This window comes from Amblyraja radiata, chromosome 8 (genome assembly GCF_010909765.2).
Source record: "Amblyraja radiata isolate CabotCenter1 chromosome 8, sAmbRad1.1.pri, whole genome shotgun sequence".
Lineage (NCBI taxonomy): Eukaryota > Metazoa > Chordata > Chondrichthyes > Rajiformes > Rajidae > Amblyraja > Amblyraja radiata.
This window is the reverse complement of record NC_045963.1, coordinates 81,570,740-81,595,551: the sequence shown is the minus strand read 5'-3', so window position 1 is coordinate 81,595,551 and position 24,812 is coordinate 81,570,740. Positions and strand designations below refer to the sequence as shown.

General features: G+C 44.7%; 1 protein-coding gene and 1 long non-coding RNA gene across 2 annotated transcripts; one reads left to right on the top strand and one right to left on the bottom strand.

The window, feature by feature from the left end:
* Positions 1–1,829: 1,829 nt before the first annotated feature.
* dnaaf10 (dynein axonemal assembly factor 10) lies at positions 1,830–20,779 on the top strand. The gene is made up of 8 exons (XM_033026336.1): positions 1,830–2,053; positions 6,250–6,350; positions 7,671–7,801; positions 8,891–8,992; positions 13,757–13,872; positions 15,901–16,035; positions 18,039–18,136; positions 20,514–20,779. Exons 1-8 carry the CDS (start codon positions 1,868–1,870, stop codon positions 20,719–20,721), a joined length of 1,077 nt encoding a protein of 358 aa, XP_032882227.1. The 5' UTR covers positions 1,830–1,867; the 3' UTR covers positions 20,722–20,779.
* LOC116976446 lies at positions 12,564–23,162 on the bottom strand. The gene is made up of 3 exons (XR_004412957.1): positions 23,126–23,162; positions 22,790–22,792; positions 12,564–12,574 (listed from the first exon to the last, which is right to left on the bottom strand). It is a non-coding gene; the product is annotated as an uncharacterized LOC116976446 (long non-coding RNA).
* Between the last annotated feature and the right edge of the window lie 1,650 nt (positions 23,163–24,812).

Genomic DNA, 24,812 nt, shown 5'->3' with positions numbered 1-24,812 from the left:
TTTGAGAAAGGACATTATCGCCATTGAGGGAGTGCAGCATAGGTTCACCAGGTTAATTCCCAGGGTGGTGGGACTGACATATGATGAAAGAATGGGTCGACTGGGCTTGTATTAACTGGAATTTAGAAGAATGAGAGGGGATCTTATCGAAACATATAAAATTCTTAAAGGAATGGGCAGGCTAGATGCAGGAAAAAGGTTCCCCATGTTGGGGGAGTCCAAAACCAGGGGCAGTTTAAGAATAAGTAGTTTAAGAATAAGGAGTAGGTCATTTAGGACTGAGATGAGGAAAAAAACTATTCACCCAGTGTGTTGTTAACCTGTTGTTAATTTGCACCGATTTTCTATGCTTTCTTTGTTTTTCATTGCACCCTCGCCCCGCAAAAATGACTTTTCTTCTTAATAAAACAACAAAATACTATAGATAGAGGCACGAGAGACTGCAGATGCTGAAACCTTGAACAAATAACAAAGTGCTGGAGTAACTCATCACAACATGGACGGGTGATGTTTTGGGATGTGACCCTTCTTCAGAGTCAAGAGTCATGAGTGTTTTATTGTCATATGTCCCAGATAGTACAATGAAATTCTTAATTGCTGCAGCACAACAGAATATATAAACATAGTACATAACGGGAGAAGTAAAAAAGTTCAGGGTTTATACACATGCACACATACTCAATAAATTGTTAACAAATATAGTGCAATAATAATAAGTCTGTTGCAGTTCAGAGCTTATTTGTTGTTCATTTCCATTCACAAATGCTGTAAGAAATAATGCAAGACATGTGAAATGTAACAGCTGTGAATTGCAATTGCTCAGAAATAATAAATAGGCAAAGAAACAAAAAGGGAAGAGAGAAGGTGAGGGATGTTTAACTCGCCTTGAAGAATGCAACGTTAATACCGGTGGGTTGTAAGCTACCCAAATGGATTATGAGATGCTGTTCCTCCAGTTTGCATGTGGCCTTACTCTGGCGATGGAGGAGGTTAAAATGGTTAGCAACTGGGAGATCCATCAGAAGGGTCTAGAGTGGAAGTGCAGATGTTCGTTTACACCAAAGATAGACATAAAATGTTGCAGTAACTCAGCAGGACAGGCAGCATCTCTGGAGAAAAGGAATGGGTGACGTTTCAGATCGAGACCCTTCTTCAGGCTGTCGCCTATCCGTGTTCTTCAAGATGCTGCCTGTCCTGCAGAGTTACTCCAGCACTTTGTGTCTGTCTGCAGTTCCTTGTGTCTTGGTACATGGATAGGACAGGTTTAGAGAGATATGGGCCAAATGCGGGCAGGCGGGACTAATGTAGATGGGGCATGTTGGTCAGCATGGGCAAGTTGGGCTGAAGGGCCTGTTTCCAGGAGTCACCCTGTTTCCATTAGAGTCACCCTGTTTCCATTAGAGTCACCCTGTTTCCATTAGAGTCACCCTGTTTACATTGTTGGGTGACTCCAATGTGTGTGCGCAAGCGCAGAGCCGGGCCAAAGCTGGAGCGATGCCGGTCGAAGCGTCACGCGTGCGTGGGTGCCGGCCGAAGGTCCCCCCCGCCCGTGGATGAAGGATTTGCACATGCGCCGTGCCGGCGGACAGTCGGCGGGTGGATAGATGTACGCATGCGTGGATGCCGGCAAGAAGTCAGTTGGTGGAGGGTTGTGCGCAGGCGTAAAGCCGGCAATATTTCGACGAGTGGAGGGTTGTGCGCAGTCGCTTTGCCGGCAGACGGTGGCCGGGCGTGAGTGTGCGCACGCGCCCTGCCGGCAGATTGTTGGGGTGGAGTGTGTGCGCAGGCGCGATGCCGGCCGGACCACCCGGCGCAGGCGCAGTGGCCCGTGTGGGGAAGGAGGGGGAGGGTAGAGGGGGCCGCCATCATGAGCGCGGCGCTGGAGAAGCCGCAGATCATCTCGCACATCCAGAAGTCGCTCAACTACACCCTGTTCGACTGCAAATGGATCCCGTGCAGCGCCAAGTTCGTGTGCATGGGCAACTACGCCAGGGGCACGGGGGTGCTGCAGGTGTACGAGGTGTGCCAGGGCGAAGCCGTGCTGCTGAAGGAGGTGAGCAGCGGCTAGGCCGCGTTGCCATGGAGACGGCGGCTTCCCGCGGCCGCTCGGCCCGCAGCGTCACTGCTGGACACGGACATGGAACATGGTCTTGATCAATGAGGGCGTCAAAGGCCGTAGGGAGAAGGCAGGGGAATGGGGTTGAGAGGGACCCCTTAAGAACTTACAACATTCTTTAGGGGTTGGACAGGCTAGATGCAGGAAGATTGTTCCCGATGTTGGGGAAGGCCAGAACTAGGGGTCACAGTTTAAGGATAAAGTGGAAATCTTTTAGGACTGAGATGAGAAAAACATTTTTCACACAGAGTCTCTGGCCAGTCCATTGGCTATATTTAAGAGGGAGTTAGATGTGGCCCTTGTGGCTAAAGGGATCAGGGGGTATGGAGAGAAGGCTGGTACTGGATACTGAGTTGGATGATCAGCCATGATCATATTGAATGGCGGTGCGGGCTCGAAGGGCCGAATGGCCTACTCCTGCATCTATTTTCTATGTTTCTATGAAAGAAGTTCCTCGTTGACACTGGAACCCACCGAATGGTGAAAGGTTCAAGTTCAAATTTATTGTAACCTCAAGTCACATGGCATGCACCATGAGCTTGAACATGCACATGAACGAGGTCTGGATAGATGTGGAGAGGATGTTTCCACAATCCATTGCCACAGACGGCTGTGGAGACCAAATTATTGGGCTTTTTTAAGGTGGAGATTGACGAATTCTTGATTGGTAATAAGGGTGTCAAAGGTTGTGGGGAGATGGTTCTTGGTTTCCTGGTCCTCCAAAAATATTCCAAATGGAATTTAAACTGGAGGTGGCAGAGGGAGGACTTAAGGAAAAAAGGGTTCTTGGAGAAGAAGAGCTACCATATTTAGTTGCTGGAAGCTACCTTATATTTAGTTGCGTCTGGTTGGGTAACTAAGGTAGGGTGAAGTCCATTCCATGCTTTATTTGTGCAGGGCAAGAATGAATTACTATACGCAGGAGAATGGGGTTGAGAGATAGATCAGTCTGAAGAAGGGTCTCGACTCGAAATGTCACCCATTCCTTCTCTCCAGAGATGCTGCTTGTCTGAGTTACTCCAGCTTTTTGTGTCTATGATAGATCAGCCAAGATTGAAAGGCGGAGTAGACTGTTTAGTTTAAGAAGATGGACACGAAACTCTGGAGTAACTTGGCGGGACAGGCAGCATCTCTGGAGAGAAGGAATGGGTGACATTTCGGTCGAACCCTTCTTAATGTATTTTAGTTTAGTAACAGGCTCTTCGGCCCACCGTGTTCCTGCCGACCAGTGATCACCTTGTACACTAACACTGTCCTACTTACTAGGGCCACAGAACATAGAACAAACAGCGCAAAATGGACGCTTCGGCTCACAAGCACACACTTGCCTGCTTTACCATTCTTATCTCCTTTTGCTGACAATTCTGCAGGCTTGTAGACGTCTTTGGAATGTGGGAGGAAACCGGAGCACCTGGAGAAAACCCACACAGGTCACGGGGAGAACATACAAACTCCGTACAGACAGCACCCATAGTCAAGATCGAACCAGGGTCTCTGGCGCTGTAAGGCGGCTCCCTGCGGCCACGCGGCCCTCGTTGTCCCTGCTGGACACGGACAGGTTCTTGATCAATAAGTTCGTCAAAAGCTATGGGGAGAAGGCAGGAGAATGGTGTAGGAGGGAACTGCAGATGCTGGTTTATACTAAAGGTAGACACAAAGTGTTCCATGGATATTTTTTGTCACGCTGATGATACAAAAGTGTGTCATTTTGCAGATAGTGGTTGTGAAAAATTGCAGCAGGGGGGCCTGCAACTGCCTGGGGCTCGGCTGGAATGGGCGCTACTCCCAGAGGCCGAGCCCGTGGACTGGACGCGGCCTGCAGCGGTGGGGGATACCACGGCTACACTTGACCAGGCCAGGACTTGATAAAATGGCGGCAAACATGGCGGTGCCGGCATTACATGCAAAATGAATTTCACTGTAGTGTTTAATTGCATATGTGACAATAAATATCCATTGAAGTGCTGGTGTAACTCAGCAGATAAGACAGCATCTCTGGAGAGAAGGGATGGGTGATGTTTTGGGTCGAGACCCTTCTTCAGACTGGGGTTGAGAGGGAAAGGGGGACCTCATTGACACAGACTGAATAGTGAAAGGCCTGAATAGAGTGGATGTGGAGAAGATGTTTCCACTGGTTAGAGAGTCCAGGACCAGAGCCCATAGCCTCAGTATACAAGGACATACCTTTTGAAAGGAGATGAGGAGGGATTTCGTTTAGTCAGAGGGTAGTGAATCTGTGGAATTCATTGCAACAAATGGCTGTGGAAGCCAAGGTCAATGGATATTTTTAAGGTAGAGATTGAGTTTCTTGATCAGCAAGTATGTCAGTGGTTATAGGGAGAAGGCAGGAGAATGGGTTTGAGCGGGAAAGATCGATCACCCACTAGATTATGAACATAATGCTAAGTTAAACTAATCTGCTCTTCCTGCACATGATCCATATCCTAGAACTAGGGGACATAGTTGCAGAATAAGGGGGGGCTCTTTTAAAACTGAGATGAGGAAGAACTTCTTCACCCAGAGGGTGGTTAATTTATGGAATTCACTGCCCCAGGGAGGAGTGGAAGCAGAAACTTTAAATATATTTAAGACTAAAATAGATGGTTTTTTAGCTGCCAAGGGGATAAGGGGCTACGGGGAGAGGGCAGGGATATGGACCTAGGTATGGTTAGTATAGTAAGACCTGAGTGATCTCCTGGACAAGTGTCGATCGCCTGGATTGGGGTCGGAGAGGAATTTCCCGGATTTTTTTCCCGAATTGGACCTGGGTTTTTATCCGGTTTTTTGCCTCCCCCAGGAGATCGCGAGGTTCTTGGGGTGGAGAGGGGTGATAGCGGTATAAAGGGGAGGGTAGTGTCTTGTGTTCTGTGTCTTGTGTCTGCTGTTTGTGGGTAAGTGTGTCTGTTTGGTGTTCAGCCATGAGCGAGTGGCGGTGCGGGCTCGACGGACCTGGTGGTCTACTCTCGCAGCCTACTTTCTATGTTTCTTTCTATGTTTCTATATCCCTCTGTATCCATGTGCCTATCTAAAAGCCTCTTAAATGCCATCATATCTGCATCATTTTTTTAATCACGCTCAGCATTTATTTGATTAACACACACAGCTTTGTTGCTGCTTCTATTACTTGGGCAGGAGTTACACACAGCATATAAAAGTACAGCACAGGAACAGGCCCTTCATCCCACAATTTCTGTGCTGAACGTGATGCAAAGTTAAACTGATCTCATCTGCCTGCATATGATCCATATCCCTCAATTCTATGAATATCCATTTGCCTATCTAAAAGCCTCTTAAACTATCACATCTGCTTCCATTACCACTGCTGGCAGGCCGTTCCAGGCCCCCATCATTCTCTTTTAAAAAAAACTTGTCCCGCACATCTCCTTTACACTTTGCCCTCTGATATTAAAGCTATGCCCTCATGATATTAAAGCTAAGCTAGTCCCCACCCTCCCGTCTCCCTCTGGCCAGTGATGTGATGGTCACGGGGGTCTGGACCAATCGCTGACAAGGTTTAGGACAAATACCGTCCCCGGAGACGTCATGTCTGTTCGGCAACTTTTCGACGTCATGTCCGTTCTGCGTCTTGTCTTTGTGGCATGGAGTCCGTTCGGGTTCATATCCTTTCCGCGTGATGTACTTTCGGCATCTTGGCTTTTCGGCATGATGTACTTTCGGCATCTTGGCTTCCACTTCTTGGCTTCAGCTTCTGGTCCTCCGACGTCCCGTCCGCACACGTTCTGTGCCATCTGACTCAACTCAATGGCTCAGACAAGTTATGATTCCAAGATAGACACAAAATGCTGGAGTAACTCAGCGGGACAGGCAGCATCTCTGGAGAGAAGGAATGGGTGACGTTTCGAGTCGAGACTCTTCTTCAGGCCCTTCATGATTCCAAGAGGTCTTTGACTGAATTATCTGGTAGACTCTTCCTTGGCAGGGATTATTTGCTGGCTTTTCCTAGCTTTTACAAGCTTTGCTAGCCTGAAGCCAAGGAAGAAAACATTTGCTAGTTTTACCGATGCACACGCAGTTCTTTCTTGAATTGTTAGGCGTCTCTGATCTATTTTGAAGTCCTATAATTGAGAATTTAATGCTGATTTTCATAAACTTTGGAAATGTTTTTTTTTCAGATTGAGAAATCAAAACCTATTAAATGTGGCACCTTTGGATCTGCCTCGTTACAGCAACGCTATCTAGCTACGGGGAACTTTGATGGAAACATGAATATTTGGTAAGGATTCAAAGTGAACAGAAGCTATTCTTCTTGCATGTGTTCCAGTTTTGGAGATGCAGTCAGAAATATTCCACGCTATTTGAAATTTTGCCCGATTGTTATGGAAATGTTTTTAGTTTTGAGAGTTTTTACAGCCCAAAAATGGTGGCAGAAAGCCGGGATCCTTATCTAAAGACTTTATTGAAATTTCTAAAACCAAGGTCAATAAATATTTATGGAGCGAAGGAATGGGTGATGTTTCGGGTCGAGACCCTTCTTCAGACTGTTGTCAGGGAAGTGGACCCGAAAGGTAGACACAAAAATCTGGAGTAACTCAGCTGGTGAGGCAGCATCTCTGGAGAAAAGGAATAGGTGACATTTTGGGTTGAGACCCTTCTTCAGTCTGAAACCTGAAACGTCACCCATTCCTTCTCTCCAGAGATGCTGCCTGTCCCGCTGAGTTATTCCAGCATTTTGTGTCTATCCCTTGGCTGATATTTTGTAATCTTCACTTTTACATCTTTGGCCAAATGAACACGGTGGGCATAATTTTGCTGACTTGGCCCCTCACTTGCCGGGTAGATTCCCGGCCCCTTGCATTAAGTGGCGTGACTGCATCGCCAAGCTTCAGATCACCCTGCACCCGTGCAGCATGATGGCAGGGTCTTGTGAAGTGACTGGGTCACACGGTGCAGGTCGGAACAGGCCCTGTAAATGAAACTGCTGAGAAAACTGGCAGTCAGCAATGCCAGATGTCACACCTCTGGATGTCCCTGATTTAACCTGCCCAAGTCTATCCAGACCCAGCAGATGCCCCGGAGTGAGTTCCGGAGACTCCTTCTCTCCAGAGATGCTGCTGTCCCGCTGAGTTACTCCAGCATTTTGTCTCTACCCCGGAGTGAGTTGTGGACACCATTTCGCCAGGTCACCAATGCAGCAAAGTAGTTTTTATTTTCTACAAAGCCTGTTCATTGACTGGATAGCACGCAGCAAAAGCTTTCCACTGTACCTCGGTACACGTGACAATAAACTAAACTGAAACAGATGACTGAAACTGCAGAGATTGATAGATTCTTGATTAGTACGGGTGTCAGAGGTTATGAGGAGAAGGCAGGAGAATGTGGTTCGGACGGAGAGATAGATCAGCCATGATTGAATGGCGGAGTAGACTTGATGGGCCGAATGGACTAATTCTACTCCTATTCTTTATGACCTAATGACCCAGAGTGTGGACACCATTTCACTGGGTCACTCACGTCGCAAAGCAGTTTCTGTTTCGTGCAAAGCCTGTTCATTGCAAATTTTGTGTCTTCACTTTTCCAATTTCTGTTTATTCAGGAATCTCGAGGCTCCAGAATTGCCCGTGTACTCTGTGAAAGCTCACAAGGAAATCATCAACTGTATCGATGGAGTAGGTGGCCTAGGAATTGGGGAAGGAGCTCCGGAAGTGGTCACCGGCAGCAGAGATGGTGAATACGCTCATAGGGGCAGAATTAGGCCATTCGGGCCATCGCGTCTACTACGCCATTCAATCACGGCTGATCTGTCTCTCCCTCCCAACCCCATTCTCCTGCCTTCTGCCGATAACCCCTGACACTCGTACTAATCAACAACCTGTTTACGAAGGAACTACAGATGCTGGAAAAATTGAAGGCAGACAAAAATGCTGGAGATACTCAACGGGTGAGGCAGCATCTATGGAGAGAAGGAATAGGCGACGTTTCGGGTCGAGACCCTTCTTCAGACTGATGTCGGGGGGGGGGAAGAAAGGAAGAGGTGGAGACAATAGGCTTGTGGGAGAGCTGGGAAGGGGAGGGGACAGGGAGAAAGCAAGGACTACCTGAAATTGGAGAAGTCAATGATCATACCGCTGAGGTGCAAACTACCCAAGCGAAATATGAGGTGCTCTTCCTCCAATTTGCAGTGGGACTCACTCTGGCCATGGAGGAGGCCCAGGACAGAAAGGTCGGATTCGGAATGGGGGGGGGGGAGTTGAAAGTGCTGAGCCACCGGGAGATCAGGTTGGTTATTGCGAACTGAGCGGAGGTGCTGGGCAAAACGATCACCGAGTCTCGCCGATGTAGAGAAGTTGACACCTGGAACAGCGGATGCAGTAGATGAGGTTGGAGGAGGTGCAGGTGAACCTCTGCTTCACCTGGAAAGACTGCTCGGGTCCTTGGATGGAGTCGAGGGGGCAGGTAAAGCAACAAGTGTAGCATTTCCTGCGGTTGCAATGGAAAGTACCCAGGGAGGGGGTGGTTTGGGTGGGAAGGGACGAATTGACCATGGGTTTACGGAGAGAATGGTCTCTGGTAAAGAGATCCTTCTCTCCATAGATGCTGCCTCACCCGCTGAGTTTCTCCAGCAGTTGTGTCTACCAACAACCTGTCTACCTTCACTTTAAAAACACACAATAACTTGGCCAAGTCATTGGGTATTTTTAAAGATGGTGAATCATGTTTAAATGCTTGTGATTCTCTGTAGGTAAGATTGTCTGTGTGATATTAGTCCCTGATGCTAATTCAATCACATTGATCATTTTCTTGTGTTTTTGAAAGGAATGGTAAAAGTATGGGACCCCAGACAGAAGGACACTCCCGTGGCAAACATGCAATCTGCAGGTGGAGATAACCAGCGGGATTGTTGGACTGTGGCCTTTGGTAGGTTTTGTCTACATCTTTATATTGAAGATCCTGTAAAAATCAGCGTCTTCATTGGGTGACGAAGAGGACATTTGGAGTGAAGGAATATTGAAGAACTTGCAGCACTAGTCACAGCACCAGGCTAGGACTTTATTCCTTGGAGCGCAGAAGGATGAGGGGGTCATAAGGTCATGTAATAGGAGCAGAATTAGGCCATTCGGCCCATTAAGTCTACTCCGCCATTCAATCATGGCTGATCTATCTCTCACTCCTAACCCCATTCTCCTGTCTTAGAAACATAGAAAATAGGTGCAGGAGGAGGCCATTTGGCCCTTCAAGCCAGCACCGCCATTCATTGTGATCATGGCTGATCATCCCCAGTCAATAACCCGTGCCTGCCTTCTCCCCATATCCCTTGATTTCACTAAGCCCTAGAGCTCTATCTAACTCTCTCTTAAATCCATCCAGTGATTTGGCCTCCACTGCCCTCTGTGGCAGGGAATTCCACAAATTCACAACTCTCTGGGTGAAAAAGTTTTCTCACTTCAGTTTTAAATGGCCTCCCCTTTATTCTAAGACTGTGGCCCCTGGTTCTGGACTCGCCCAACATTGGGAACATTTTTCCTGCATCTAGCTTGTCCAGTCCTTTTATAATTTTATTTTATTTTATTTATTTATTTTTTTATTTTTTTTATTAGAAGAAGTGTACATTACAATAATATAAGCCAAAGATAATATAATACATTTCTTGTACCACTTCATTTTTTAAGCTTTAAAAAGAAAGAAAGGGATAGGATAGTGAGTGTGTGAAAAAGTGATCATAGGCGCGAAGAGTTAGAAACAAAAGTTAAGAAGTAAGCCGTAGAAAAGAAAAAAGAGAAAAAGAAACAGAAGCTATGTTCAAAGTAGAAAACAGATCTGAAAGGGATATACCAACTTCGGATTTTTCCTCCCCCCTCACCAGGTCCTGAAACCGTTTCTTTTCAGAGTTCTGTTGCACCTTATACTTGTAGTAAGTCGATAAATGCAGACCAAATCTTTTGGAAGTGGTCTGATTTGCCTGCTAGAAGGAGTCTCATATCTTCCAGGTGTAATGTTTCGAACATATTTGAAATCCACATATTTATAGTTGGTATTGGGGCGTTTTTCCAGAATTTAAGTATACGTTTTTTATACGTTATTAAACCGTGATTAAATAGGTTCTTTTGAAACGCAGTTAGTTCAGGGCTGCCTTCCATTGTTCCAAAAATAATAAATTCTGCATTTGGTATCAATTTTATTTTAAATAATTTTGTGAAAATTTCAAAAATTTCATTCCAAAATTTTTGGATTTTTATACAGAAAACAAATGAATGCGCTATAGTAACTTCTTGGGATAGACATTTATCACAGATAGGGGAGACATTAGGAAAAAGTTTACTTATTTTAGTTTTTGAGTAATATAGTCTATGTAAGGTTTTAAATTGAATTAGAGTATGTCTTACGTTAATCGAGCATTTATGCACATATAGCAAATGTTTATCCCACCTCTCTTTCGAAATTTTTATAGCTAGTTCTTGTTCCCAGTCTCTTCTAATTCCATCGGATGATGGTATTTCTATATTTAGAATGATGTTATACAAGTATGATATTAAATTAGGTGATTCGGCCTTTGTATTCATTGCTTCGTCCAATAGGTCTGGAGACAAGTTATGATATTCTTGTGTATATTTTTTCAAATAGTCACATATTTGAAAATATTTGAAATAGTGATTATTTCTCAAATTGTATTTTAGTTGTAGTTGTTGAAATAATAATTTTCCAGTTTCATACATGTCTCCAAACGTTTTAATTCCTATTCTTTCCCATTGTGTAAATGATTTATCTATAATAGAAGGTTTAAACGACGGGTTATTAATTATTGGAGAAAGAAGCGATAGATTTCTTAATTTTAGGGTAAGTTTTATTTGTTTCCAAATTCTAATTGTACTATGTATAATTGGATTTTTATTGTATTTTGTGTTATTCAGGTTCGTTGGTGAGAGGAGGATCGCTCCTATATTAAAAGGGGAGCAGTCCTCTCTCTCCATTACTATCCAATCCACCTGCTGGGCAGAGTTGTCCAACAGGTGAATCACATTTTTGATATTTACTGCCCAATAATAATACAAAAAATTAGGAAGTGCTAATCCACCAAATTCTTTAGGTTTACTCAGTGTGTTCTTTGTATTCTATGGGATTTATAGTCCCATATAAAATTTGTAATATCTGAGTCCAGTTTAAGAAAAAACTTTTTTGGTAGGTATATTGGAATTGACTGGAATAGATATAGAATTTGTGGTAGAAAGATCATTTTTATAGCATTTATTCGACCTATTAAAGACATCGGAAGCGTTTTCCAAAATTTAATTAGAGCGTTTAATTTCTTAAATAGGGGGCTGTAATTTGCATTAAACATAGCTTGATATTTTCTAGTGATTTCAATTTATAATTTTATATGTATCTATAAGAAACCCCCTCATCCTTCTGAACTCCAGTGAATACAAGTCAAGTCTTTTCAATCTTTCATCATATGACAGTCCCGCCATCTCAGGGATCAATCTCGTGAACCTACGCTGCACTGCCTCAATCACAAGGATGTCCTTTCTCAAATTAGGAGACCAAAACTGTACACAATACTCCAGATTTGGTCTCACCAGAGCCCGATACAACCGCAGAAGAACCCCTTTACTCCTATACTGAAATCCTCTTGTTATAAAGAGGAAATCCTCTTGTTCTCAGCATAACCTCCGACACCCATACTAATCAAGAATCTATCCATCTCTGCTTTAAAATTTTCCATTGACTTGGCCTCCATTTGAATATATTTGAGTATTTGAATCCTTTAAAGGGCCTGTCCCACTTAGGTGACTGTTTAGGCAACGGCCAGGGACTAGTTTTAATGGAATTCACCTACGACACCTGGCGAAAACTTACGACTGCGCCTACGACTACCTACGACAAACTACAACAACACCTACGACAACAACATTTGTCGCCACTGTCGCCGAAAATGTTTGCGGCAGTTGCCTGTAGTCGCTCAAAATATTGGCTAAGTGGGACAGGCCCATAAGATTTATTAACTTTATCATGTTGACTTCATTTTCAGAGTTTCACTGTCTGATGTTTAGAAGCATCTGTTGTGTTTGTTGGGCTTTGGAAAATGAAAACCCATGGATAAAAAAGAATATTAGTTACATCAGACTGTTTTATGTGTAAATGAAGTGCAGGCTTTTTAATCTAATCTCATGTGCGAACAAATCCCAAAACTGTTTCAAAGTGTTTTTCTTCTCAAATTCAATTTTTTGGGCCAGTTTTCCTCTTTCAGATCAAAAAAATGTACGAGCAGAAATGAACAAGTAATTGAGGCACTGTTGATGTCACGGCCGTTTCCATTTTAATCCATTTAAATTAATGGGTGAATGTCTTGATCTTAGCAGCGGACAAGACAAAGCACTTTCTCCGCCTGTCGTTTCCAAGGTTTTCCAATACCTTGGAATGCAAGGTATTCCATGCATCTGCAATCATGGAATAATACCATGATAATACTGTAAACTTGCCGAACACCAGTGTCACCAGGCACTGTACACATTTATTAGATAGCCAGTGTAAGCATGTATTAGATAATGGGCTGAGATAAATATCAAGAGTGAATTCACTGTGAGCAGCCATGATCACAGTGGATGGTGGTGCTGGCTTGAAGGGCCGAATGACCTACTCCTGCACCTATTGCCTATTGTCTATTGAAGGGTGTTTAACTGTCATATGTGCCGACAAAGAAAAAATTGATATTTTACTTGCGGCAACTTAACAGGCCTGTAAACACAATGTCCACAGATAATATATAATAAACATTCAATAAATGAATTATCCCAATACGAGTGCAAAAAATCCTCAAGTCCTTGGTGCACTCATAGATAGTTCATAGTAAAAGTTAGTGTGTGTTTTTCTATATGTTATTTTATCCACTCCACAACTCTGATCTCCTCACCGCCTAATAATCGTCTGCCCTCCTTACTCTGAACTCTTTCCCTGCTTTTCTTTGCCCACTGTTGTCCTTCAGAGCCCATAACCATTCTCTGCCCATGCTTCTCCCACCAGATTTCACCACCTTCACCACCTTGTCTGATCTGCTGGCAAACGGGTGGGTTGATCTCCTGGTAACGCCTGGTAACAAAGCAGCAGAGGGCTTCAGTTCACAGGCACCAGCTTTGCAAAAGGCAATGCCGTGTGTACGTATAACGCCCAGGGCGGATGGCTGGGGTATTGGGGTCAGGCTTCACAGAGTTTCATGGGCAAGGAGGGGGAATTGTACAGTGGTGGGGCCTGGGATCCATAACTCACCAGTGAAACTGCTCAAGCTGTGAGTATGTGACGATTGATATTTTATTATCACATGTACCATATAAACGTATGCAAAGAGTTTCCACATAAAGAGCAACCACAAAGTTACATAGTGTTTAATGGTCACTCTTTGTTCTCAGTGATCCCCCGCACGCCTGGCCCCTCTTTATTCACGGCAGCCCTCCCACGCCAAGTCCCTCTCAGTGGCTCATCCTAAACTGACCTCCGACACCCTCCGCGGCCCATCTGACCAACGGCGTTTGTTGTTTGCCTTGTATACAGTGTTTCCTCCACGATCTGATTTTATAAAATAGTTTGGCCTGCCAACTCCCATAGACGATAGACAGTTAGAATGTGTACAAGTTGGATTGGTCTATTTTGTTTTAACTCTCTCAAATTGTGTTTTGCCCTCTCGGCCAGGCCATGCCTACAATCAACAGGAGCGGTGTGTGTGCGCTGGCTACGACAACGGGGACATCAAGCTGTTTGACCTCAGAACTATGTCACTCCGGTGGGAAAAAAACATCAGGAACGGGGTAAGGAACAATTGTCATTTCAAATCAGTGTCAACTCCAAAATTCCCATCCTTGTGCAGTGGGGAATAGAGGCAACATGGCTGTCTGCATGCATCCTATCAGACACTTGAGTAGGAGGATGTGGTTGGGTGTCTTCCTGCTTTATTTTACAAGTAATCTGTTGGGTATTTTATCTCTGTCCATTCAATATCTTCATCTCCCATTTCTTTTCCTGACTCAATGTCAATTCCTCTGTTTTTTGACCAGTTTAGTTTATCGTCACGTGTGTCAAAGTTCGTTTCTTAAAAAGCAGATAGCAACAAACGTTAACGGTAAACCGTGGCAATCTTTCATTGATTCATCAGATGGGAGTGGCAAAAATCTACAATGAGCACAAACGTTGCTCAGTGCTTCACGGACTCCCACTCACAGAACAAAGGAGAGTTAGCACAATTATACATTTTTCTTATCAGTAAAACACTCCTACCAAGTCTGAATATGGCACGACTGAAAGATCCTGCAGCCTTTCACAATATAGGAAAGCTGGGTCCAAATCAAGCTCATCCAATAACAAGTTATTACTTATCTCTGGAGCGTCAGCAATTTTATTTCCAAATCTTGGCTTCTTCATGGCCTTGAATGAAGCACGTGTTATTACTGCAGGCTGCCATCTTAATGTCTTTATGGAACAGACAACCTGTCCTCTATATTGTGTTCCATATAATTTACAAAGTCATTCAGACTTGGCACTGAGCCATTCTTTTGTTCTACTAGTCCATGCTTTTGTAGAAGAACGACTCCATTTTAGATTTGACTATTAGCTCTTTCAACGTGTACAAAGGTCGAGTGAAAAGCTTTTGTGGCATTCTCTCCAGTCAGCGGAAAGACAATACATGATTACCACTGTAAGCCAGACTTACGATTCACTAGGTACAGAACTCTAGGGAAGTACAGAAACCTTGACTTCCATTCCTGTTACTTGCAGCGACCCACTAAAGCAACTGGCAAGCTCTGGGTGACATTTCAAACTTGTGTACTTTGCAAACTGTGTCAATAGTGTCAAGAAAGTTTCTCTCTTTACTTTGCAAACGTCACCTATCCATGTTCCCACAGATGCTGCCTGACCCGCTGAGTTACTCCAGCACTCTGTGAAACGTCACCTATCCATGTTCTCCACAGATGCTGCCTGACCCGCTGAGTTACTCCAGCACTCTGTGAAACGTCACCTATCCATGTTCTCCACAGATGCTGCCTGACCCGCTGAGTTACTCCAGCACTCTGTGAAACGTCACCTATCCATGTTCTCCACAGATGCTGCCTGACCCGCTGAGTTACTCCAGCACTCTGTGAAACGTCACCTATCCATGTTCCCCACAGATGCTGCCTGACCCGCTGAGTTACTCCAGCACTCTGTGAAACGCCACCTATCCATGTGGTCCACAGATGCTGCCTGACCCGCTGAGTTACTCCAGCACTCTGTGAAACGTCACCTATCCATGTTCTCCACAGATGCTGCCTGACCCGCTGAGTTACTCCAGCACTCTGTGAAACGTCACCTATCCATGTTCTCCACAGATGCTGCCTGACCAGCTGAGTTACTCCAGCACTCTGTGTCTTTCTTTGTTTTTAGAGCAACTTTACCTTTCACTGTACCTCGATACTTGTGACAAATAAAGTGCCATTGAACCATTGAACTTCAGTTGAAACTCTTGGCTGGGAGAACCCGTTAACAATTGTAAGAAGTGCTAGAAAACCTCAGCATTACGGTGCTGGCTCGAAGGGCCGAATGGCCTACTCCTGCACCTATTGTCTATTACAACCAGCACAGTGGAGAAAAGAGATTTCATAATTTGGGCATTAACCTCGTCAACCCTGTTCTGTCCACAAACATGGTTTGGTATTTATAGTGAATCTAGACTTTAATCAAGGGAAGGGTTTAGTTGCTCCGTTTTAAGTTGCCTCTGCTTAAATTAATTTAAAAAAAATTTTGTTTAAACTATACTTGGGTATTGAACAGGTTTCAGCCAGTGGAATTACTTGCTTTTGCAGGTTTGTTGCGTTGAGTTTGACAGGAAAGATATCACCATGAATAAGCTGGTGGCCACTTCATTAGAGGGCAAGTTCCACGTGTTTGACATGAGGACCCAACACCCGACCAAGGGCTTTGCCTCCGTCAGTGAAAAGGTCAGTGACGTCTTCTATCTTGGTTAAAATGTGACTCCTTCGTGGTGGCTCGGTGGCGCAGCGGGTAGAACCGCAGTCTCAGAGCACCGGGTTCGACGATCCTGGCCTCGGGTGCTGTCTGTGTGGAGTTTGCACGTTCTCCCTTTGACTGCATGTGCGTTTTCTCCGGGAGCTCCGGTTTCCTCCCACGTCCCAAAGACTTGCAGGTTTGCGGGTTAATTGGCCTCTCAATTGCCCCTATTGTGTGATGAGTGGAGGAGAAAGTGGGAGAACAGAGAGCTGGTGTGTGGAAAGGAACTGCCGATGCTGGTATATGCCGAACATAGACAAAAAGTGCTGGAGTAACCATGGCAATTTCTCTAGAGGAAAGGGATGGGTGACGTTTCCCTTCAGGACCCTTCAGCCTGAAGAATGGTTCAGACCTGAAACATCACCCATCCTTTCTCTCCAGAGATGCTGCCTGACCCGCTGAGTTACTCAAACACGTTGTGTCCATAGATCTTGGTGGGCCTTGCTGTATCTTTAAACCAAACTTACCCTAGCACAGAGGTTGCTATGGTGCGTGGTGTAACAGCTTCAGTAGCTTGCTGGCAGCCTCCAGAGGGGAATCTGCTCTCCACAGGACCATTATTTTGTAGTACAGTCACTTAAACTCATGCCTGAACCATGTATCGGATGGCCACTTAATATTGTCGACCATCCAGTTAATTCATGACTGCCCAACAATATACAATCTCGGGTGTAGGGCGAGCTTCAATTAACGAAGGCTCAAGGCATTCCCTCAATAGTCTTTCATGTAAGTTCTGAAGAAAATATTGGGCTGTGGGTGTGCGTCAAATTTAGTTTAGTTTAGAGATACAGCACGAAAACAGGCCCTTCGGCCCATCGAGTCAGCGCCGACCAGCGATTCCCGCACATTAACACTGTCCTACACTCACTAGGGACAATTTACAATTTTACCAAAGCCAATGTTTTGTGTTGAGGTCCTTCTTCTGTCTGCAGAAGGGTCTGGACCCGATGTCACCTGTTCCTTCTCTCCAGAGATGTTGCCTGTCCCGCTGAGTTACTCCAGCTTTTTGTGTTTACCTTCGGTTTAAACCAGCATCTGCAGTTCCTTCTTGCACACAATGAGCACACCACTCGTTATGCTCAAAGTGGTTCCTATAATTCTTGCTGCACAACAAAGCCAACTATTCCAAACTATCCTTTTAGCTTAATAGTGCACTGACATCATGAAAAGAACCATATGTCTGTCATTATTTTAATTAAACATATAGAATTTTGAAAGTGGTTTTGGTTTATTGTCACGTGTATTGAGGTACAGTGGAAAGCTTTTGTTGCGCGCTAACCATTCAGCGGAAATACTATACATGATTACAATCGAGTCATCCACAATGTACAGATACATGATAAAGGAATAACGTTTAGTGCAAGACCCAGTAAAGTCCGATCAAAGATAGTCCAAGGGTCTCCAATGAGGTAGATGAGAGGTCAGGACCGCACTCAAGTCGGTGGTAGGATGGTTCAGTTGCCTGATAGCAGCTGGGAAGAAACTGTCCCTGAATCTGGAGGTAGACAAAAATGCTGGAGAAACTCAGCTGGGGAGGCAGCATCTATGCCTATTTCCTTTGCTCCATAGATGCTGCCTCACCCGCTGAGTTTCTCCAGCATTTTTCTCTACCTTCGATTTTCCAGCATCTGCAGTTCCTTCTTAAACGCTGAATCTGGAGGTGTGCGTTTTCACACTTCTGTACCTCTTGCCTGATGGGAGAGGGGAGAAGAAGGGGTGACCGGGATGAGACTGCTCCTTGATTATGCTGCTGGCCTTGCTGAGGACTAGATGGAGTCAATGGAAGGGAGGTTGGTTTTAATGACCACTCGGAGGGATGTAGGTGAGCCACTTCTCTAGTTGTCAGTCAGTCGGTGGGACAGGTGGCGCTGGCTTCTGTCGGTCCTGTTTTTAATAAACACTGTGTTTTGTGTGTCTGCTGCTTTTCCCCAAGGCATCCAAATCCACCATCTGGCAGGCCCGCCACTTGCCACAGAACAGAGACATCTTCATGACAGCGGGAGGGGCTGGCAACCTGTACCTGTGGAAATAGTGAGTAACCCTCCTCCCACTAGTAAACACGGCAGACTGGCTTGAACGTACGTGAAGCACCTGCCTTCCGCTTGCTTCTGGCGGTTAATGGTGCTGGAGAAACTCAGCGGGTGCAGCAGCATCTATGGAGTGAATGAAATAGGCAACGTTTCGGGCCAAAACCCTTCTTCAGACTGATGCTACCTCCTGCACCCACACCTCTTTGTCGGGTACGTCGAACAATCCTTGTTCGAGGCGTACCAGGGCCCCATCCCCGACCTCTACCTCCGCTACATCGACGACTGCTTTGGTGCTACCCCCTGCACCCACACACCTCCACCTGGTACTTACCCTCAATAACTTCTCGTTTGACTCCTCCCATTTCCTCCAAATACAAGGCGTAGCTATGGGCATGCGCATGGGCCCCAGCTACGCCTGCCTCTTTGTCGGGAACGTTGAACAATCCTTGTTCGAGGCGTACCAGGGCCTCATCCCCGACCTCTACCTCTGCTACATCGACGATTGCTTTGGTGCTACCTCCTGCACCCACACACAACTGACTGACTTCAAAACCTTGCCTCTAACTCTGGCAGCTAATGGTTGGGTGGTGAAAGTGTGGGGTGAAAGTGCCGACTCGGGACCTCCAAGCCGCGGAGCGTATTCGACCATCCCGACGAGAGGGCCTGTACATCCGGCCGTCCGTAGCGGGGACTGCGGGGGGTTTATGGTTCGTGGCCCCGACCACGGGTGAACAAGGAGGAGGACTGGCTAAACCTTGTTGCATTCCACCACAGTGAAGAATGTTTGTGTTAAATCTTATTGTGTATTGTGTGATCTTTTTTGATTGTACCGCTGCTGGCAAATTCATTTCACTGCACCTTTGGGTGTATGTGACAAATAAATGTGACTATTGACTATAGAACTACATTTTTTAGCTAAACCCGAGGCAGTTTCTTCTGGCTACTAGCTTCATAGGAGAAAAGTAGGCCATTCGGCCCGTCAAGTCTTACGTGCCATACGATCATGGATGATCTATTTTTCCCTCTCAACCCCATTCTCCTGCCTTCTCCCCGCAACCTTTAACTAAACCATGTTCTGAGATATGTTGTCCTGCAATGCAGATTTAACGTAGATAATTTCTGCATGTTTTCTCCTTTTTAATACTCTTCTGTTCCCAAATGGGGAGGAATATAAAAGAAGCAATTGATGCATGTTGTTTGTAGCTGGGCAGCACAATGACACAGCGGTAAAATTGCTGCCTCACAGCGCCAGAGACCCGGTTTTGATCCTGACCACAGGTGCTGTCTGTACGGAGTTTGTACGTTCTCCCCGTGACCTGCGTGGGTTTTCTCTGGGATCCTCGGTTTCCTCCCACACTCCAAAGACGTACAGGTTTGTAGGCTAATTGACTTGGTAAATGTAAAAATTGTCCTTAGTGTGTGTAGGAGTGTTAGTGTGCGGGGATTAATGGTCAGCGCGGACTCGGTGGGCCGAAGGGCCTGTTTCCGTGCTGTTTCTCTAAACTAAACTAAACTAAACTAAAAAACTCCAGGCTGCATTGGCTTTTATAATAACTCTATGTCAGTTCAGATTTATGCAGAGATATCACAATCTTCACATTGTGTTTTTGATTTTTTGTTTTTGGACTGAATTCTGTTTTTAATTTGTGTTTCTGTGATGTCTTTATTATTTATTTTATTCTGATTATATGTTTTTTACTCCTGTTAATCTCTGTAAAGTGTCCTTGAGATTTCTGAAAGGCACCCAAAAATAAAATTTATTACGATTATTATTAAGATATGACAACAACTAGGTTTAGTGAAGTTCATAAATGATAGGAGCAGAATTAGGCCATTCGGCCCATCAAGTCTACCCCGCCATTCAATCACGGCTGATCTACCTCTCCCTCCTAACCCCATTCTCCTGCCTTCTCCCCATAACCTCTGACACCCGTACTAATCAAGAATCTATCTATCTCTGACCTAAAAATATCCACTGACTTGGCCTCCACAGCCGTCTGTGGCAAAGAATTCCACCGATTCACCACCCGCTGACTAAAGAAATTCCTCCTCATCTCCTTCCTAAATGAACGTCCTTTTATTCTGAGGCTATGACCTCTAGTCCTAGACTCTCCCACTAGTGGAAACATCCTCTCCACATCCACTCCATCCAGACCTTTCACTATTCTGTAAGTTTCAATGAAGTCTCCCTTCATCCTTCTAAACTCCAGCGAGTACAGGCCCAGTGCCGTCAAACGCTCATCATGTGTTAACCCCCTCCTTCCTGGGATCATTCCTGTAAAACCTCCGAAGTTAACTTATTTGCTATGTGTGCGCGGGTGGAAGCGGAGAGATGTTATTGGCTACAGTATGAACCGTCATTACCTTGTGTTTTCCAGTGAATACCCAGCCGAGCGCTCTAAGATGGACTCTGACAACGTGGACATGGGAGTGGCTGGCAGTGTCACCTTGCTTCAAAATGCCACCATCTCCACCCAGCCCATATCAAGCCTGGATTGGAGCCCGGACAAACTGGGCCTCTGTGTGTGCACTGCATTTGACCAGACCGTCAGAGTTTTAATTGCGACTAAACTCAACCGAGTTTAAAGTGACTCTCTGCAGGTGAAACGGGTCCTTTGTGAAAAATAAAAGACTGCGTGGAAAATAATAGGGTTTTTTGTTGGAAAGTTGTAAAATAGACAGATATTTATTTATTTTGTCACTTGCTTCTTCTGCAAGACGATGCAAGCCATTCCCTGTTGCCTCTCTGGGGGTGGGTGGGAAGGTGTGTCCTTTGAGTTTTAAAGTTTGAATAAGTTAATTGGCCAAGTATTCACATACAAGGAATTTGCCTTGGTGCTCCGCCCGCAAGTAACAACATGACATACAGTGACACTGCACTGCACCATCGGCCAACAGAAGTCACATCACGAGCAGGAGGGAACTGCAGATGCTGGTTTAAACCGAGGATAGACACAAAAAGCTGGAGTAACTCAGCGGGACAGGCAGCATCTCTGGAGAGAAGGAATGGGTGACGTTTCGGTTCGAAACCCTTCTTCAATCTCGATCCGAAAGGTCACCTGTTCCTTCTCTCCAGAGACGCTGCCTGTCCCGCTGAGTTACTCCAGCATCTTGTGTCTATCTACAAGTCACCTCACTGCTGAAGTGGCTCATCCCCAATCTTGTTGTATTCAGGCAATATTTTCTCCCAATGGTTCTCCCACTGGTGAATGAACGAGGAGTGCTCAAATAAAGTGCATGTCTAACTAGAAGCTTGTATTCCACCGGCTAATTCACCATTTGAGCCCCTGCAGAATTTGTATTTTGGCTTGAAAATATATTTGCTTCGTATAATAAGAAAATAAATTTACGTGTGTTGAGTTAATATCTTCTTTGCAAAGTCAGGAAGCATGGCATGAGAGTGAATATTCTCACAATTGTTACATTCTCATTTCAAAAAGAATGTTTGGGCATTTTTCTAGTGACAATATAGGAAAAATGAACGTGTCATTTTGCAGCAATGTCCGTCTATGGAGTTTGTATATGAATATTTAATAGTGAAAGCTCCCATATATAAAAGCACCTGCATAAATGTGAAACTTAAAGACATAAGAAAAAGCATGGAACACAACAAGCTGGAGTAACTCAGCGGGTCAGGCAGCATCTCTGGGGGACATGGATAGGTGACGATTTTGTTCAGGACACTTCTTCAGACTGGGGAAGGGTCCCGACTGGAAACGCCACCTATCCATGTCCCCCAGAAATGTTGCCTGGCCCTCTGAGTAACTCCAGCACCGTGTGTTCAAAGTGCCAAATTTCCTCCTCCCAATCACAATAAAACATCTCCATTCATTCTCCCTTTCTCTGACTTTGGGAAAACTGGCAGCCTTCGTTATTCCAAAGATCGTTGTTCAATAATGAGATTAATTTTTGATTTTGTTAAGTGTTAGACAATTTGCCTTGAGTACGTTAACGTACAACCCTTCGTTACTCTTGGGGGGGGATCAAAATTCTTTCAGTTTTCACGAAGGGAAATACATTTCTGATGGATATTATTGTCACACACGCACAGCACATTTAAAAACATATTTTGTGTACAATTGTAAATAACAAAAATCTGAAAAATATATCGGGTTTTATTATTTTCCTGATTTTGATTTAGAGTTATTTTTTATTCACCTGTAATTTGGCCATGTCTTGTACAGTTTGAAAAAATATTTTTAATAATCTGTTGTATTGCATAAATAAACAACACGAATTGTAAAAAATAAAAATGTCTGTTGGATTTGTATAATGGAATAGGGCGTGAGATACCTGCCTCTGGGTCAGCTGTGTATGTGACATGAATAATGTTTGTAACTCCCACATTGTTGTGGTGTGTCAAAGTGAGAAGAGTGGTTGAGACATGCAGCATGGTAACAGGCCCTTTGGTCCAAAGATCCTACAGCGAGCAAGATAGACCACTCGACGAACAAGATGTAGTACGGTCATGGGCAGATTCATGGGTAATTTTCGGCCCCATTTCCGTAACCGGCTTCCGTCTCCGCACCAAAGATCCCGTAGCGGAGCAAAGATACTAGTGCGGAGACGGAAGCCGGTTACGGAAACATCCTCGTAAAAATATAAGTTCTTTGGTAAAAATCTTCTCGTTTTCAAAATTATAATTTATTAACACAAACTGTTCCCCCGCAATGTTGATTACACTGCGAGTCGGGTCGGGTCGGGTCGGGTTACTGAAATGGATGAAACAAAGGCCCACGTTCCGCTCCGTTGCGTACTACACGTCAGCCCATTGCATTTCGAAGGATTGGTCTATCTTTGCTCCGCTTTAGGATCTTTGCTTTGGTTCAACTGTCCATGACAACCAAGATGCCTCATCTAAGCCAGTCCCATTTGCCCGCGTTTGGCCCATGTCCCTCTAAACCAGGGGTGTCTAACTCATTTTAACTCGGTTTAGCTCATGGGCAAAATGCGACTTCATGCACGCCGGATGGCGCCGTGCATGCCCGACTGCAGTCCGATCCGGCACCGCGGACAGCTGCAGCCCGTTCTGGCATTCGGGAGTCTAAACCATACCTCCATATCCTTGTACCTGTCCAGGTGTCTTTTAAATGTTGTTTTACCTACCTCAACTACGCCCTCCGGCAACTGGTTCCATATACCTGCCTTACTCTGTGTGATAAAGGTTGCCCCTCAGGTTCATAAAACTTAAACCTATGCCCACTGCTTCATGATTCCTTTACCCTGGGGAAAATATATTCATTCACTCTATCCCCCTCATGATATTATACACCTCAATAAGAGGTTGCACAATAAATGATTATCTTTCAAAGTGAAGGTAGACAAATATGCTGGAGGAACTCAGCGGGTGAGGCAGACCCGAATGTCACCTATTCCTTCACTCCATAGATGCTGCCCCTCCAGCATTTTTGTCTACTTTTGATTTTTCCAGCATCTGCAGTTCTTTCTTAAACATCTTTCAAAGTGAAGTCATAAGTCCATAAGTTCTAGGAGCAGAATTGGGCCATTCGGCCCATCAAGTCCTCTCCGCCATTCAATCATGGCTGATCTATCTTTCCCCCTCAACCCCATTCTGTCTCCCTTCTCCCCGTAACCTCTGACACCGGTACTAATCAAGAATCTGTCAAACTCTGCCTTCTAAATATCCATTGACTTGTGGCCTCCAGTCGTCTGTGGCAATGGATTCCACAGATTCACCATTACTCAATGGAGACTATACTATGTACTCCCTGACTGCAGGATATGAATTAAGTGACTTTTTTTTGCTTTCAAATTGTTTGTAACATGGAAGTTGGGTACAATTCCTTTGTCCGTTTTGTCATCGAGACATGGAGGCACCAAAGGGAATTGTCAGAACAAACTAATTCTGTTGGATACAATCCAATTAAATCCTTAAGACTTATCCCCAATTGCTAAATTAATCACATTCCCCTCTGACCTCAAATCCATTGGATGCAACAATTGCCGGGGACTAGATGTGTTCTGAATGTATCCCAGTGATCTTTGTAAATTTTCACACAGGCAACTAATTTAAAGTAAGATCGCGGAGTGAAATTTCCCCCACGTCACTCCGTCCTTTAACATTAGTCGCTTGGCTGGAATTTGTAACCCAGAATTTACACAATTGTTAGCTGGTGCTGTGGAATATTAACTTTCTCTTAGTAAAGAATGCTGGCTGGCCAACTGAGTATTTCCAGCATTTACTGTTTTAATACCAAACTTTAAGGATGGTGCAGATTATATATGCGTTGTTATTACACACCACCACACAGTGTATTTTTTTACCACCATCGTAGGGTTTCCAGCCCTGCAAGTTTGACCTGGAACTTGTATTTAGATCATTTTCCCATGACTTTATCGTGAGCCTCCTTAAGGAAAATCATTGTCCTTGGAGCATTGCAATTATAAAAATGATAGATAGATAGATTTGCAACAAAAATCATCCATTCAGGCAACAAAGAATCTCTCTGCTATCCATCAGATCACAGCAAGGCAGTACATTCGTCCAGGGGAGTCTCATTGTTTGTAACTCGTTTTCACCTCGGCCACAGCTAACAATGGCCTGTTTCCTTTATCATCGTTACTTTTTTGTATATCTTACATTCATTTGTTCTAAGGTAGATAAAAATGCTGGAGAAACTCAGCCGGTGAGCCAGCATCTATGGAGCGAAGGAATA

What these genes read in the sequence shown, in the direction of transcription:
- dnaaf10 (XM_033026336.1), top strand. Translation starts at nt 1,868, where the DNA reads ATGAGCGCGGCGCTGGAGAAGCCGCAGATCATCTCGCACATCCAGAAG. An exon ending in GATGGAAACATGAATATTTG is followed by an intron (nt 6,351 to 7,670) that starts GTAAGGATTCAA and finishes CTGTTTATTCAG; the next exon opens with GAATCTCGAGGCTCCAGAAT. An exon ending in GGTCACCGGCAGCAGAGATG is followed by an intron (nt 7,802 to 8,890) that starts GTGAATACGCTC and finishes TGTTTTTGAAAG; the next exon opens with GAATGGTAAAAGTATGGGAC.